At 27.4% G+C, this 13,768-nt stretch overlaps 1 protein-coding gene and 1 long non-coding RNA gene across 6 annotated transcripts; one reads left to right on the forward strand and one right to left on the reverse strand.

The window, feature by feature from the left end:
- Positions 1 to 75: 75 nt before the first annotated feature.
- On the reverse strand, positions 76 to 9,812 carry Nes (lysophosphatidylcholine acyltransferase 3 protein nessy). 5 transcript variants are annotated; one of them, XM_072020963.1, is made up of 9 exons: positions 9,539 to 9,812; positions 8,947 to 9,072; positions 7,655 to 7,762; positions 7,112 to 7,234; positions 5,512 to 5,627; positions 5,156 to 5,326; positions 4,321 to 4,557; positions 3,828 to 4,136; positions 76 to 3,430 (listed from the first exon to the last, which is right to left on the reverse strand). In XM_072020963.1, the coding sequence occupies exons 2-9, from the start codon at positions 9,029 to 9,031 to the stop codon at positions 3,155 to 3,157; spliced, it is 1,425 nt and encodes a 474-aa protein (XP_071877064.1). In that variant the 5' UTR covers positions 9,032 to 9,072; positions 9,539 to 9,812; the 3' UTR covers positions 76 to 3,154. The 5 variants fall into 5 exon arrangements, with proteins under 5 accessions (XP_071877064.1, XP_071877059.1, XP_071877060.1 ...); XM_072020958.1 differs by having other exon boundaries at positions 8,947 to 9,113; XM_072020959.1 differs by lacking the exon at positions 9,539 to 9,812 and adding an exon at positions 9,147 to 9,245.
- LOC139996565 (uncharacterized) lies at positions 6,728 to 13,386 on the forward strand. The gene is made up of 3 exons (XR_011802287.1): positions 6,728 to 7,018; positions 7,119 to 7,236; positions 13,372 to 13,386. It is a non-coding gene; the product is annotated as an uncharacterized lncRNA (long non-coding RNA).
- Positions 13,387 to 13,768: the final 382 nt, after the last annotated feature.

Below are 13,768 nucleotides of genomic sequence, written 5' to 3' on the forward strand. Positions count from 1 at the left end.
TAATATGAATTTTCTTTTTCAATTAATATACATAATTCAATAAAAGTAGATCAGAAACTAAAGAAGATACAAAAATTTAATTTAATGCAAATTTATTTGGAACAGAATACAAAAGGATAACAAACAATGATATAGTTTACAATTCCAAATTCATAATTTTGATATACAAGTATATTAAAAAATTACTTCATTTAAAAAGATTTTTATAAATAACTTGACTGTTTAAAATATAATAACAATGAAAAAATATTCATTATGTTCGCTTGTATATCTGTAAAAAATTGTAAACCTATAGTTAGTATTACAACTTTTACTGTAAAAATTAGTCTTACTTGTTTAAACAATCTATAAAAGTATTTCACACATTCAGAAAGATTCTTTTGAATTATTATAACTTGCAAAAAAATTTTCTAAATATTTTATCCTATCTTCTTTGGGTAAAAGTATTTACTTATCTATTTATACATTTCCTTTGCAATACATTGGATTGAGTAAATTCATTCCTTTTCTTGCAAGATTATGTCTAATAAAAGAAATATAAACCATTTTATTTTATCACTTTTTACTGCTTGCAATTATATCATTTCTTTACTTTATCACTGTAAAACTTTCCTCCCTATTATAAAACGATATGGACATATTTTCTCAGAATTCTATGTAAATACATATTCAAAACATAATAATTTCCAACCAAATTGCATTGGTAACATTATTCTAGTGAAAAATAATGGTAACTAATTTTCTTTTTTCATTACCTATGATTAACTTATACACAATATTTATCAGTAGTAATTGTCTACTTTTCTGATAAAACATTATAATAAAGTCATTTTCTCAATTTTATCAAAAATACATTCTTAGATTGTTACTGCGGTTTAGATTAGTGTTTTTCCTTTATCAACACTGTCCAAAATAATTTGTTGCCTTCCAATTAATTATTTCAATCACAGATCTTCAATTTGTTTAAATACCAGAAACTACTATGATTTGTGTTAAATATTTAAAATTTTATGTCATATAATTTGTAACCATTATAGGTATTCGATTAACATTAAGCTTTATTTATTTGCCTTTACTTCCTCAAATAGACATTATTTGTAAATTTACTACCTACATCTTTACCATATGTGACAAATTTTTATTTTTGTTTATTTCTTAAAAACCTACATTGTTCTTTCCAGAAATAAAGCAATATTAAATATCAAAAATAATACTGCACTCACTCATCATCAGAAAAGCTTTACCTATTACAAAATACATACTACATACACAAGTACTTACTAAATTATGTACAATCATATACATCCTTGGAGGACTTAACTTAACCTGATATGCTTAATTATCATAACCATTGAAATCATGAGATGGACATTTTTCGAAACAATCGAACATTTTTCGAAGAATGTGTTAGATAAACTTTTGAAAGAATTATTCCGACGTTTCGTTTAGTTAGCATCATCATTGTAACAAGAAGTCCACTGAACCCAAATGGGACAGAAATCGAGTAGACTTTTTTTATTCGTAATAAAGCTAACTGCTATCTTGATGAAATGTATGTCGGAATATTTTAGAGCACAGCTTATATTCGAAAATTTCAATAATTACCACGAGTCTTACATTTATAAATAAACGAACTTAGTATTCAACTTAATATGCACTCTTTCCTACAATCTTATAATTGAACTTAATATACTTATAATTAAACTTAAGTTTTAACTCAATATTTATGCAAACAATTTATTTTAAAATATCATTCTTTTGAAAGACAAAGAAACAATTTGGCTTTAAATTGATCAATTTGTAAATACTTTTAACCGCTTGACGGTTTCCATGCCACACTATTTTCGCGTAACTTTTCCATTCAAACCATATGTACTACAAATAGTGTACACACTTACTTCTTTATCTTAACACTTATAAACTTGTTTTACATGCACTATGGGGACAATAATTTTAATAAAAAATTCAACTTTTACCGAAAATTGGTTGGCATGGAATGTTTTAAGTGCTACATAATTTAATTACATAATTCGCTCGAGCGCGATCGCACAATTTGACATTTTTCGTATACATACATTTTTTCGATCAACTTTGGCACTCAAAAGGTTATAAATACAAATATATTTAACAATATAAGGTTACAATGATAATACATATTAAATAATTTAATCATGTGAAATCGGCAACATTTATGATTCTGATTATAATTTAACCGAAAATGAAAAATTGATTTCACACATTTTAATAACTTTTTAAATTACTACAAACAATAATTTAATTTATTTATATAATCATACCTTTATCATCATCAATCATATATCATACCTTTACGTATTTCAATCCTCAAATGCATCATATTTTTAAAAGAACAGAAACTTTAGCATAGTGTTTATTACTTAAATTATGTCTAAAGTGATGCTAACACAGTTCTTTTTGTAAAAAGAAATAATTTTCTTAAAACGCATCAATCAAAATATTGATAAAAGATATTTATAATAGCTCTCTTAAATATTTTGTATGTATTAAAGTTTATACAAAAAATATTTTGTATATGCTCAAAAGTTAATTCCATCTATTAATCGAGGGAGGTGTAATTTTTTATATTTAGTGTACAATATCACATAAAGTAAATCCTTAAGTAGTATTAAGTATCTGTTTATATCTACTAATCACAATATGAAATTACAAATATTTTCCAAAAATAAAATGTTTCCTCAAATACCTAAAACAAACATGTCAAGATATAAGCATTAAGTATGATTTAAAAACCATACTCCTACATTGCAAATTTATTAAGTTCTTGCTTAATGAAAGATTAAAGATTAGTGAAATTTTCCATTTCTTTTCCTTCTTAAAAAAAGATTTCCAAAAGTATAAATAGATCATTTCTGGGAAGTTTAAACATAAATTTTCTTCTATTTATACGGAAATTACAACCTTCTACTATTCATAAAAAATCTATTGTATATTTTATTATCTTAATTGGCACTTTTCAAAAATAGTTTATAAATACTTCTTGTACTTCAACAAATTATGTGCGATCCCAGTATTTGAAGACAATGTACCCTTCACTATTTCATTTCAATCACTTTCCTTATATTTAGTATCATCAATAAAAAGTTAAAACTTATTCAGAAACCTTTTTACATTTACATTACTCTTTAAGCTTTTTAGACCGTTTTTTGAGAAAAAATATCTTAACAAATAGTGAAATCAGTGGATAAGAGAGATATATTATATGACCACAATAATAAATAGATAAGTAAACCTGATGATAACGAGGGTATGACAAAAATGTAAAACAAACAAGACAATAACCCATAAAAATAAATGTGTACATGTTCATAAGAATCCATGTGAGAATTTGAAGTTCTGGACGACTGTTTAATAAGCTTTGTAATTTCTGTTGTCTCTTCAATATTTGAGATAACTACAAAAATTAATAGAAGATTTTACTCAGAGTAATGATATTAAATTGACAAATAATTAGTTGATTAACTATTTTAATAATAATTTCATTAATTGAATAATAGCTCACTTAATATATTTAATCTATCTGGTCAATTTTATAAGTTATAATTTAATAAATTACATTTTGAGGAAATATAACATTAATATCAATGTATATTACTACCAAAAATAAACATGATGTTATATATATTATATAGTATATAATAACAAGAAGAATATAATACTGAATTTATAAATTATAAAACTTTTAAGTAAGCCATTAAACAATCGTTTACCTGATCGTAATCCAGGTAAATAACCAATTGCTTAATCATTGCATATAGGAATGTATAATGTAAAACTAATATCAGACTTACATCTTTTTCAGCATACATGATAATAAACTCGAGGAAGAAGCATACATAGTATCCTGAATGAAGTCCATGCCAAACTGCGAGAAACACCAAGGTAAAAAACTGACTATATATTTTTGATCCCAGAAATTTCAACCTCTTGTAAATATATTCCGCGCACCAATTATTAGTGTTTATATTAAATGATAAGATATAATCATTAAACTGAGTTGCTGTTTCAAATTTTAACAATTTAACATTTTCACAACCATTCCACAGAGGACGACCTTTCTCATCCTTTCCATTATAAGTTAGACCAAAAGTTGTACAAACCTGAAATGAAAATTATGTTTTATGATTCAAAGCAAACGATGATAAGTAATTGTTAACATTGTATAATTATAAATTATTTTGTTAATCAATAGATTATTAATCTATATTTATCTCAATAATTTTTTTAAATGCTTAAACCTGAAAAAGTATATATTATAAACATATATATACATGCTTTCCTTACCCCTTCAGCTAATAACCAACAAGAAATATATTTATATAGATTGAAATGACCCCAAAAGCCAATCGTAAAAAGACGTTTCAAGAATGTCTGTTCTCGGAATTCTGCACTCAATAGATATTGATTGGGAATGTATGAAGTCCCTAATTGATAGAATATCAAGTATATAAATCCGACAAACATTCGAGAAATACCAGGAATGATACAATCATGAAGTTCAATTTCTTCTTTCATAGAGAACTAAAAATATAAAAAATAAATTATTTTTTCTTTATATTATATTGCATAAGTTTTACAGCAATAGATGAAAGTGTGCCACCATGTTACGAAAGTTAAAGTAAGAAAATATATTACATAAACATAAACATGTTTTATATAAAACATCTTATTAACATAATACAAAGTATGTAATAATAATGGATTAATCTTTTCTTTAACACAATATGAAGATAGGTTGACAACATTTGCTTTAACCTTATTTCAAAATGTTACCTATTTTCATGAATGTAAAATTAACATCAGTGAAAAATGAGATTTATCACATTTTTTTATTAATTATAATTCGTTTTAGTGAATGCATTAGAAATTCCTTATATTAGTTTGTGATGTGTATTCATTTTCTTCTCGATATATACATATATATCGAGCGATAAATCAGACTCTTTCTTGTAACTCTGTTCATGAATTATTTATAAGATTGTGTAATATTTTTCTCTTAGTTTTACTCATAGAACATGTCGGCACCGTTTGTCGAGAAAGATCTGAGATATCCTATATATCAATTAAAAAGTTCTTATAATTTGTTCGATTACTTAATTAGTATTTTAGTATGACTTACAGAGTTCGCATCGATCATCGTATATCGTCCATTTACATAGTCTAAGTACCTTTTCATGCTAAATTGTGGCCCAACGAGAAACGATCCTGGAAAATATGCAAATGCTGCAATCTCTAAAAACGTTGGTTGTTCTTTCAAGGCCACTTGTTTCTGCGATACAGACAATTTTTCCTAAAACGGTAATGTCATTAGTAAAACTTCTTCCTTTTAAAAGGAAACTTCCTTCGTTTCTTATTCACCCTTCTTAATTGTTGTATTTAACTTAACTTTTAACTTCGATTCTTTAACTCAGCTATTTATTCATCAATTAGACACTTCCATCGCGTGTATTACGCTATTTGTTGTTCTGTACGTACCTCGGGTTTTTGACCGTCCAGCAAATTGAACGCAAGACCAATTAATCGCAGAGTTAATACACACTGTGGCATAGTCCATTTTATATCATAGTCATCTGTACTTGTCATATAATATCCTATAAGTGATAAAATCGAATATTATTTTGTTAATGTATAATATCTTTACTATGTTTAATTTATCATGTGGATACAGAAGTATTCTGTAATATGCATAAATCATTTTAGAGATAAATTTAGCATGTGAAAAAGATAAAAATTCTATTCGACCTTGCTTTTATGTTATAGAAAGTGTTTAACTTCAAATGATGTTCTGCCGCATTTTAATTGGGCTATTATATAATGGTTTAACCAGCAATTTATATATATATATAAATAATAAGACAATCAATGGCAAAACATATGCAGACCTGCATTCATATGCAAAGAGATTTGGTCTGTTATGAAAATAAGCAGATACAGCTTGTTAAAGAAGAAACTCGCCGTAACTTGAATAAGGATAAATTGAAAAGAACATTATCAGATGTTTATATGAACTCTTTTCATTTTTTTTCATGTACTAAACCGATCTTTAAATCTCATGTATTACAGGACACCCTGTATATATCATTTCAAGTGAAATGGTAACATGTACCACGAAGTTACAATTATCTGCACACGTTAAGTTTTACGATCTATTAAATTGTATTAGTTCCAAGTAACGCAACTATTGAATAAACTTGAAATTATTTGCTTTATCAATTATTTACATTATTAATACATTCACCACGTGGAATCAATTTGCACTAAATTTCAAGAAAATCGTATTATTTTAAATTAAAATAAACAATGAAATATACATTTATTTATATTTATATATTTTATATTTATTTATTATTACATATATTATTAATATATATAATATTATAATTATATATACATATACTATATATAATATTATATTATTATTATATATATAATATTATAATATAGTATTATAATTATATATATAATAATATATATAATAATAAATAAATATATATTTCATTGTTTATCTTAATTTAAAATAATACGATTTTCTTGAAATTTATATATATTTATATATATTAATATAAATTTTCATATATTTTTATATATTAATATAAAAATTCATATAAATTTATATATATGTATATATATATGATCTGTATTACCTGTTGAACACTTGTTATACATCCATTACACAACATTATGACCGCTGTCACGTGAACGGAGAAACTTTTGTCGATTAGCAGTAATCGATATCACATCGAACGTATTAAATTATTTATCATCGTTATTTAAGAAGCAATATATGTTATGCAAATATTTACACATAATTTTTTATAAATTGCGCTCAATTAAAACTAACGATACTTTTACTATAATTTATAATAGTTCGCACGATTTCTGGCCAATTTGTAAACATTGATAATATTTTCTTAGTAAAATGAAGCTAATTATATAGAACAAGTCAAATATCTTTTATTCCTATGTTTTTTGCCGAAGATCGGTAGGTTGTTTGTTTATTAATTTACATATTTTTAAAAAATCGCACGAACTGTTATATAAGTAGAAATAATAGTGTGCTATGAATTCTTCATACCGCATAGAAGATAAGCCATATTGAAGATAAAAATAATGATAACAGATAAAGAGGAACCACCAAGGCGTTTTAAGACACAATATGTAACATACATTGCTGCTGCTGAGTGAAGTATATTGAGCCCTGTAAGTACACAATACTTATAATCAACTAGTTCCTTAAAGAATTGATCCAAAATATTTTTTAATGAAAATTACATCTACTGTTATCAATTAATCAATCAATTTATAAAATCTTTCCAATATGTGAAAGAAAAATTATTTTAGTATGTCGATCAATACCTTTAAATAATTTTCGAATTGCTTTCCGATTTAACTACTATGGAATAATTCATCATATTTTAATAATTCTTAAAGTAACAAATATATTACACACTCTAAAATTTCAATTCATTTTCTCGAAGAAATAAACGTATATAATTGAAATACAATAAAAGATATAAGACAAAACATGAAAATATATTTAAAAAATTCATGGAATAATAATCTTTTTCTCGAATATTCTTGTTTATTTAAATATCATTTTCTAAAGAAAAATAATTACCATAATTCCATAAGCAAATCAAAACGCCACAGGTTGCAAAAAATATATGTTGAAAAACTGGACATTTTCCGTACAAAGTATATCTGTGAAGAAGGGCGATGGGTAATCCTGAAAGTTCAGTTATAATTGTATTATTGTCGAGTTTCATCGAAATATTTTTACGAATGTTTCATTTCACGTACATTTTATAAATTAAATTCATATCTAGTTGCAATTATTGATACTTGTAATTCGTTTTCATCAACTTCGAAATTATTCATATTACAAATAATTAACTCTACGATAATGTTTGTATGATAATGTAATTAATTCATTTAAAAATAATACACCAGTACGTGAAAATTTGTTATATGGTTACTATCGTAACATATATATCGCTTTAAGAGACGATAATAAGGATAAAAGTAATCAATGATACGAAATTTACATACAATACGGATAATTGGGACGCAGTAGTTATTATTAACAATATTCTTATCCACAATAATTGCACAATTGAAAAACAAGGAAAATAATTCATAATTGTAAATATAAATTCTTTCATTAAGCTAGAATATTATATATATTGCAATGATGTTGTAATTTCCGTCGTAAAATAATTTGCATAAAATAAAACAAGGAATAGAGAAATATGACAGATTAGGACGAGAAATGGAGTTACTACTAAAGTAAATAGTAATTATTTTTATTCTTACAATCACTAAAACACACATATAATAACACATATGTTCAAATATAAATTTTAATATAACCAGTCAGTATACACTTCAGATAAACGACTTGTATGTTTCTTTATAGCCAAAGTCAATAATAAATCCTAACTGACTAAATTACAGATTTTATAATGTGACATACAATTACTTCTGTATAAAGTTTAGTCTAGGATTCAAGATTAAACAATCTAAATAATAAAAAATATTGTTTCCTATTTCAATAGTTACTATTAGGATAATCTTGACCAATTTACGAACGAATTAAAGTACATATCACGCACGCATGTGCAACAAAAATGACATAACCTTTAACCTCAAAACGCTGTATACTATTTCCAATTCTAAAATGAAAAATTGAGATCTAGAAAAGTATTTCTAGAAATACACAAGAAATTATAATACATAACAAGTAAATCGAAGTGCTATTTGATTATGCAATCACTGATGTAACAAACAAAAATGAGATCAGGCTATAGGTTAATGTATACATGTATTTTATATACGCCAATTTATTGATGTTAAATATGTAAATAAAAGTCGTAAAAAAGGAAGCAATGTCCTTCTGAAGACATTAATTACCAAGAAAAATGGAGATAAGAAGACGAAGTGCAGCTTCGGATGTATTTAAAGTTTCCGAGAGGCTTAACAACATACTGCTCGACATTGTTGATTCTTTCGAAATGGTTTCTTATCCTGTTGCTTTATCTTCTTAAATTAGTTTCGTAATATTATTATTAAATTTATTTCTATGGATGACGTAAAAAGAAAATTTAATTTACATTCTGCACCAATAACATCACCTGTCACTTCTATAGTTATCAAGAAATCGATACTCAAACCACGGTAGGAGTGGAAACCGTTCTAAAACTCATTAAACTTTAGGTAGTTGCAAATAAAATTTTCCAAAAAAGAAAAAAAATATATATATAGAAAAAAACTTACATATTGAAACGGATGGTTGAAATAGTAAAAAGTAATTATTCAGTATATTATAGAAAAAATTGAAAGAGGATTAAAACGAAACATTGGTATATTTAAGAACACTTGAAAACAAATTTCACGTCAAACAAATCACACTTTCTGTATCTATTTCTTTGTATTTAACATTATTTAAAATATTAATTAACGACATTGCGAACAATTATACTTAAACATATTATAGAATAGTTACCTTTCAGTAGACCATACATTTACTTTCAAGAATTCTCAAATTAAAAATTTTTATAATGCAGTGTATGCAGTGTGTCAAATAAATCATTACCCGCTTCGTAACCATTGACGAGATATGTTGTGACACAATACCATTCGCACGATGCACAGACAAGTTATTCGCGACAAAATACCGTTCGTATATTGTTACGGACAATGTATCTATCAACACAATATTCGTACTGTGTCGCCGTTGAGATGTCCCGTGAGTCTGTTTTTTTATAATTGCAACTTTTGCTCTAAGAAAATGCACAAGATATCTCGTCCATGACGTAGTATGACTATGAACAACGATATTGTATTATAATCGCCAAATGACTCAGCCGTACTATCGTATTAACAATATCGTATCGTAAGATATCTTGTCCATGGCTAAAAGCAAATTAACACTAACCTTACCAGGCCTGGTTAAATAATCGTTTTCAAATTTTAATTTAAAACTGTACATTCATTGTTATTTATTTCGTTCATCTAACTTTTATTCATCAACATTCTTATATTAACACAAATTGACAAATTAATTCATCCGATAATATAAGAATTTACATAAAGTCAGATGAACAAAAGAAATAACAATAAATAAACAACTTTAGATTAAACCTTGAAGCCGGTGGTCATTTCACCGGATCTGCTAAGGTTAATGTTAAAATACGTAGCTTAACAAGCTTACAAACATAAAATCTTTTTCAAAAGAATAAAATCGGATATAAGTAAACTTATGATAATATTGTTCAAAATTGTCGCAATTCAGTTCGTTCTCAAACCGTATTTAAATCCGCACAAATTATTTACACCAAAGACAAAAGAGAGTACTCACGTTTATTGACATGATTCTTCTTAGACTGGTGCTGCACCATGCGGCCAAACGCTGAGATTGCCTAAAGTTAGTATATACAAGAACCTATAAAATTAGGAATCTGCCTGTTTGGTTGCACACTAGCATAGACAAAAACCCATTGAGTTCCACGCTACAAGAACCTATTTAATTATACGGTTCTACGGAAAAGTTCATACGTACTTCTTTATCCGATATAAACAAGTATGAGAATTATACAATTGCGTACTAATGAAATTATTTGTAAATTGCCAAAGAAGGAGAAATGAATTGTTCATTACACATATTTGTTTTTGGAGAGGTAAACAGAATGTTCCCTTTCAAACGATACTATATCAGTAGAATGATGAAATAATTTTAATATTTTTCCATATACCATCTAAAATTAACATTATCTATTCTTGACACTTGACATGTCAATTGTACTGGCATTATTCATCGTCGCATGGCGATTTTCCTTGGTACGTACGATGGTGTTCGTTGAGACGAATTCAACGACCTTGCATATGAGGCCATTTATTGTTGTAAAATGTTATAAATTCGTCAGTTCTTAAGAAGACAAGTGAACCAGTGTTGCTAGTTACCGATTGTTGTAAATGCTGTAAACAAGTATCGAATTTCTTATCTCCCATGATGCTTCCCAAAATATCAAACGTTATTGAATCGTGAAAACTTACTTTAGTTGACGTACTTTAGTGGAATAAAAATTATAGTAGTCGTTAAAAACATTCGTTGAGCCGTAAATAAATAAAAATCGTCAAAAATCGCACTACTTTCAATTGTTAATTATTCATGTAAAATTGAGAACGCCATGTAGGAAATCATAAAAATGTAGCTTCCATCATTCTGAAAAATATACAAAATTTAATCTCTAAATGTTTATTAGTTTTTGTAAAAAGCTATTGGACAAGTAAAAGGGAATCTTCGTAGATTTTAATTTCTACAATTTTCAGAAGTTGCATAGTAACTGGGAGGGGCTATTCTTGACGATTTGCACTTTCATGTACAACTCGAAACTAATCGATCTTTTAATCGTAAACTATTTAAAATTGGCGCCAGAAATTATACGTCATTTTACCTTTTGTAAGAACACGTTTATATTATAAAGAATGTAACAGTTACGGTAATATTAAAAATCTATGAATTAATAAAATTCAATAATGCAGACCAAAATGAATGCATAATTATAATAAATCCATTAATAATTCTATTTTTTCTATTGTTCGTAATAAGAATATATAGAGGCAATGCTAATGACTAAGACTGACGATAAGTAACTGACGAAAGTTAAACACGAAGTGTAAACAAATAAAAATTATTATACTGAAATCAGTTTATTTTCAAATTATGCTTGTGAATTTATAAATGTCCCAATGAGCTATTCCAAATTTTACAAACTAGTCTCATTTTAACCATTAGTTGCTGGTACAATGAATGTCGATCTACTTGAAATGCGTGGGACCAATTCATTCCACTTTTCGCATCGATCTTTGGGCGAGTTCTTGCGCTTCCCATTACGTGATGCGATGATACCTCGCGGATGTACCTTGACTTTGTTAATTTTCTACTGGCTCATTCTTGGTTCAATAGGATGGATAAATACATGTGAATGAATTGGTGGATGTATCTCTCTAAGAGGGAGAAAGACGAACCTCTAGGTTCCGTACATATCATGTTGGTATTGGCCCTGAGGTGGTGGGGATGTCCAATTAATGATTCGCAGGTAATAACATAACAAAGTATGCAGAGTTTGAGAAAAGGAAAAAGAATGCTAATTCCAAAAAATTCAGCGCCGTTAGGTTGTCCTTGTTCATAAATATTGTCGTTTTCTAAAATTATTTTTAAAAACTGGGAGGTTTTACAAACGTACTGTTGCGTTACAACTCATGTGTTTCGTCTGCAGCAAAGCGATATTCTGAACACAATATGCGTTTCAATAAACAATAATATTTGCTGTCAGAGTGGTTATCACATTAACATAAACCATACAGTAGGCTAAAGTACCCAACTTTAAATACATGAAACTTTTGAACCGATGGATCTCTAAGTTAAAAACATTTATATATTGTCCCTATTCTCTATTCGTATGAGTACTGAGAAAATACCGGACGTTAATATGCTAATTTGCTAATGTGGAACATCGACAAATACAAAACACACGTATGTAGAATAAGAACACCTTGTACTTACCAACTTTTGAAATTCTTTACGAATGACATCGTCTTCTTTCGAAAAATGATATAGATGATGTCCATGATATGAACCGTTATTGCATAGGCGCGAATATCCACTGACATAACCTTATTCTGCAAATCCACGACATAAAAGCTTGAAACAAGCTACAAAAAGTAACGCACACATTCGTGAAGACGTACTACAAAAGTAAAAAGAAAATTAATAAACACATAATATAGAGCAGTTAACTAAATAAAAACGAATGACAATTGAAATTAGGTACAGCTGTTTTAGCTGGAAAATTTTTAACTAAGAGAGATAACTCAGGCCATGATGTATTTATTTGTGCTACATATGTATTTGGTTGTCTGCGGTAGACGACAGACTGAATCTGCGTAAAATTTGTTTTTATAAGGCTCGTGAAAAATTCGTTATTTAAAGAGCATTTATTCCGGCGAAGAAACCGAACATTTCTTCAAACATCGAGGGATTATCTTAACAAAATGCAAAAAGTTTCATTCTGATTGATTCATGTATCGATGTTCGATGTAGAATATTCATACGTCGTAGAATGATATATAGAATACAAAAATCTTTATAACCTCCAGCTCTTTACAAAATGCAGAAGATTTCATTTTGATTAACCTATCTTTGGCAGAATAATCGATGGATTTATATAAACAGGATAAATATTGAATTCGTAACCTTCTGCTTTCCGATCTTGATTAAAGACATCATCTAGCAACTGTAGCATATTTACTAACTGTCTGTGAGCTGTTTACTAGCGAAGATGAAGAAAGACGGTTATCCTACGGCTCTGTGTTCGGTCACGCGGTATGTTCGTTAATTGTCAAGGAAACTCGGAGTGGATTGGTTAGAATCTCGCAATCTGCAGCATTTCTGTACCATGGGAATGATAGACAATGGTGAGGCAGCGTTTGTCTTATGGCAGACAATGCTATTTATAGCGTTTTACATATGTGTTTTAACACATTTTATTATTAAAATTTCAAAATTATGGAATTAAAAATTTTTTTAACATAAAATAGCGACTTTTTTTGTAAAAATATTGCCACCTGCAATTTTTCCCGACTTTAGGTGTTTTGAAGGCTAATTGAATTGGACAATTGTTATCTTAGGGTAACCAATAGACGTGAGCGTTTACCTTCTTCTTCCATCAAT

Source organism: Bombus fervidus, chromosome 18 (genome assembly GCF_041682495.2).
Source record: "Bombus fervidus isolate BK054 chromosome 18, iyBomFerv1, whole genome shotgun sequence".
Taxonomy (NCBI): Eukaryota; Metazoa; Arthropoda; class Insecta; order Hymenoptera; family Apidae; genus Bombus; species Bombus fervidus.

Coding starts and splice junctions, on each gene's coding strand:
- Nes (XM_072020963.1), bottom strand. CDS start 9,031: ATGTCGAGCAGTATGTTGTTAAGCCTCTCGGAAACTTTAAATACATCC. Junction 7,763..8,946: donor TCTTATCTCCATTTTTCTTG/GTAATTAATGTC, acceptor CTGAACTTTCAG/GATTACCCATCGCCCTTCTT. Junction 4,558..5,155: donor CGATGATCGATGCGAACTCT/GTAAGTCATACT, acceptor TTATATTTTTAG/TTCTCTATGAAAGAAGAAAT.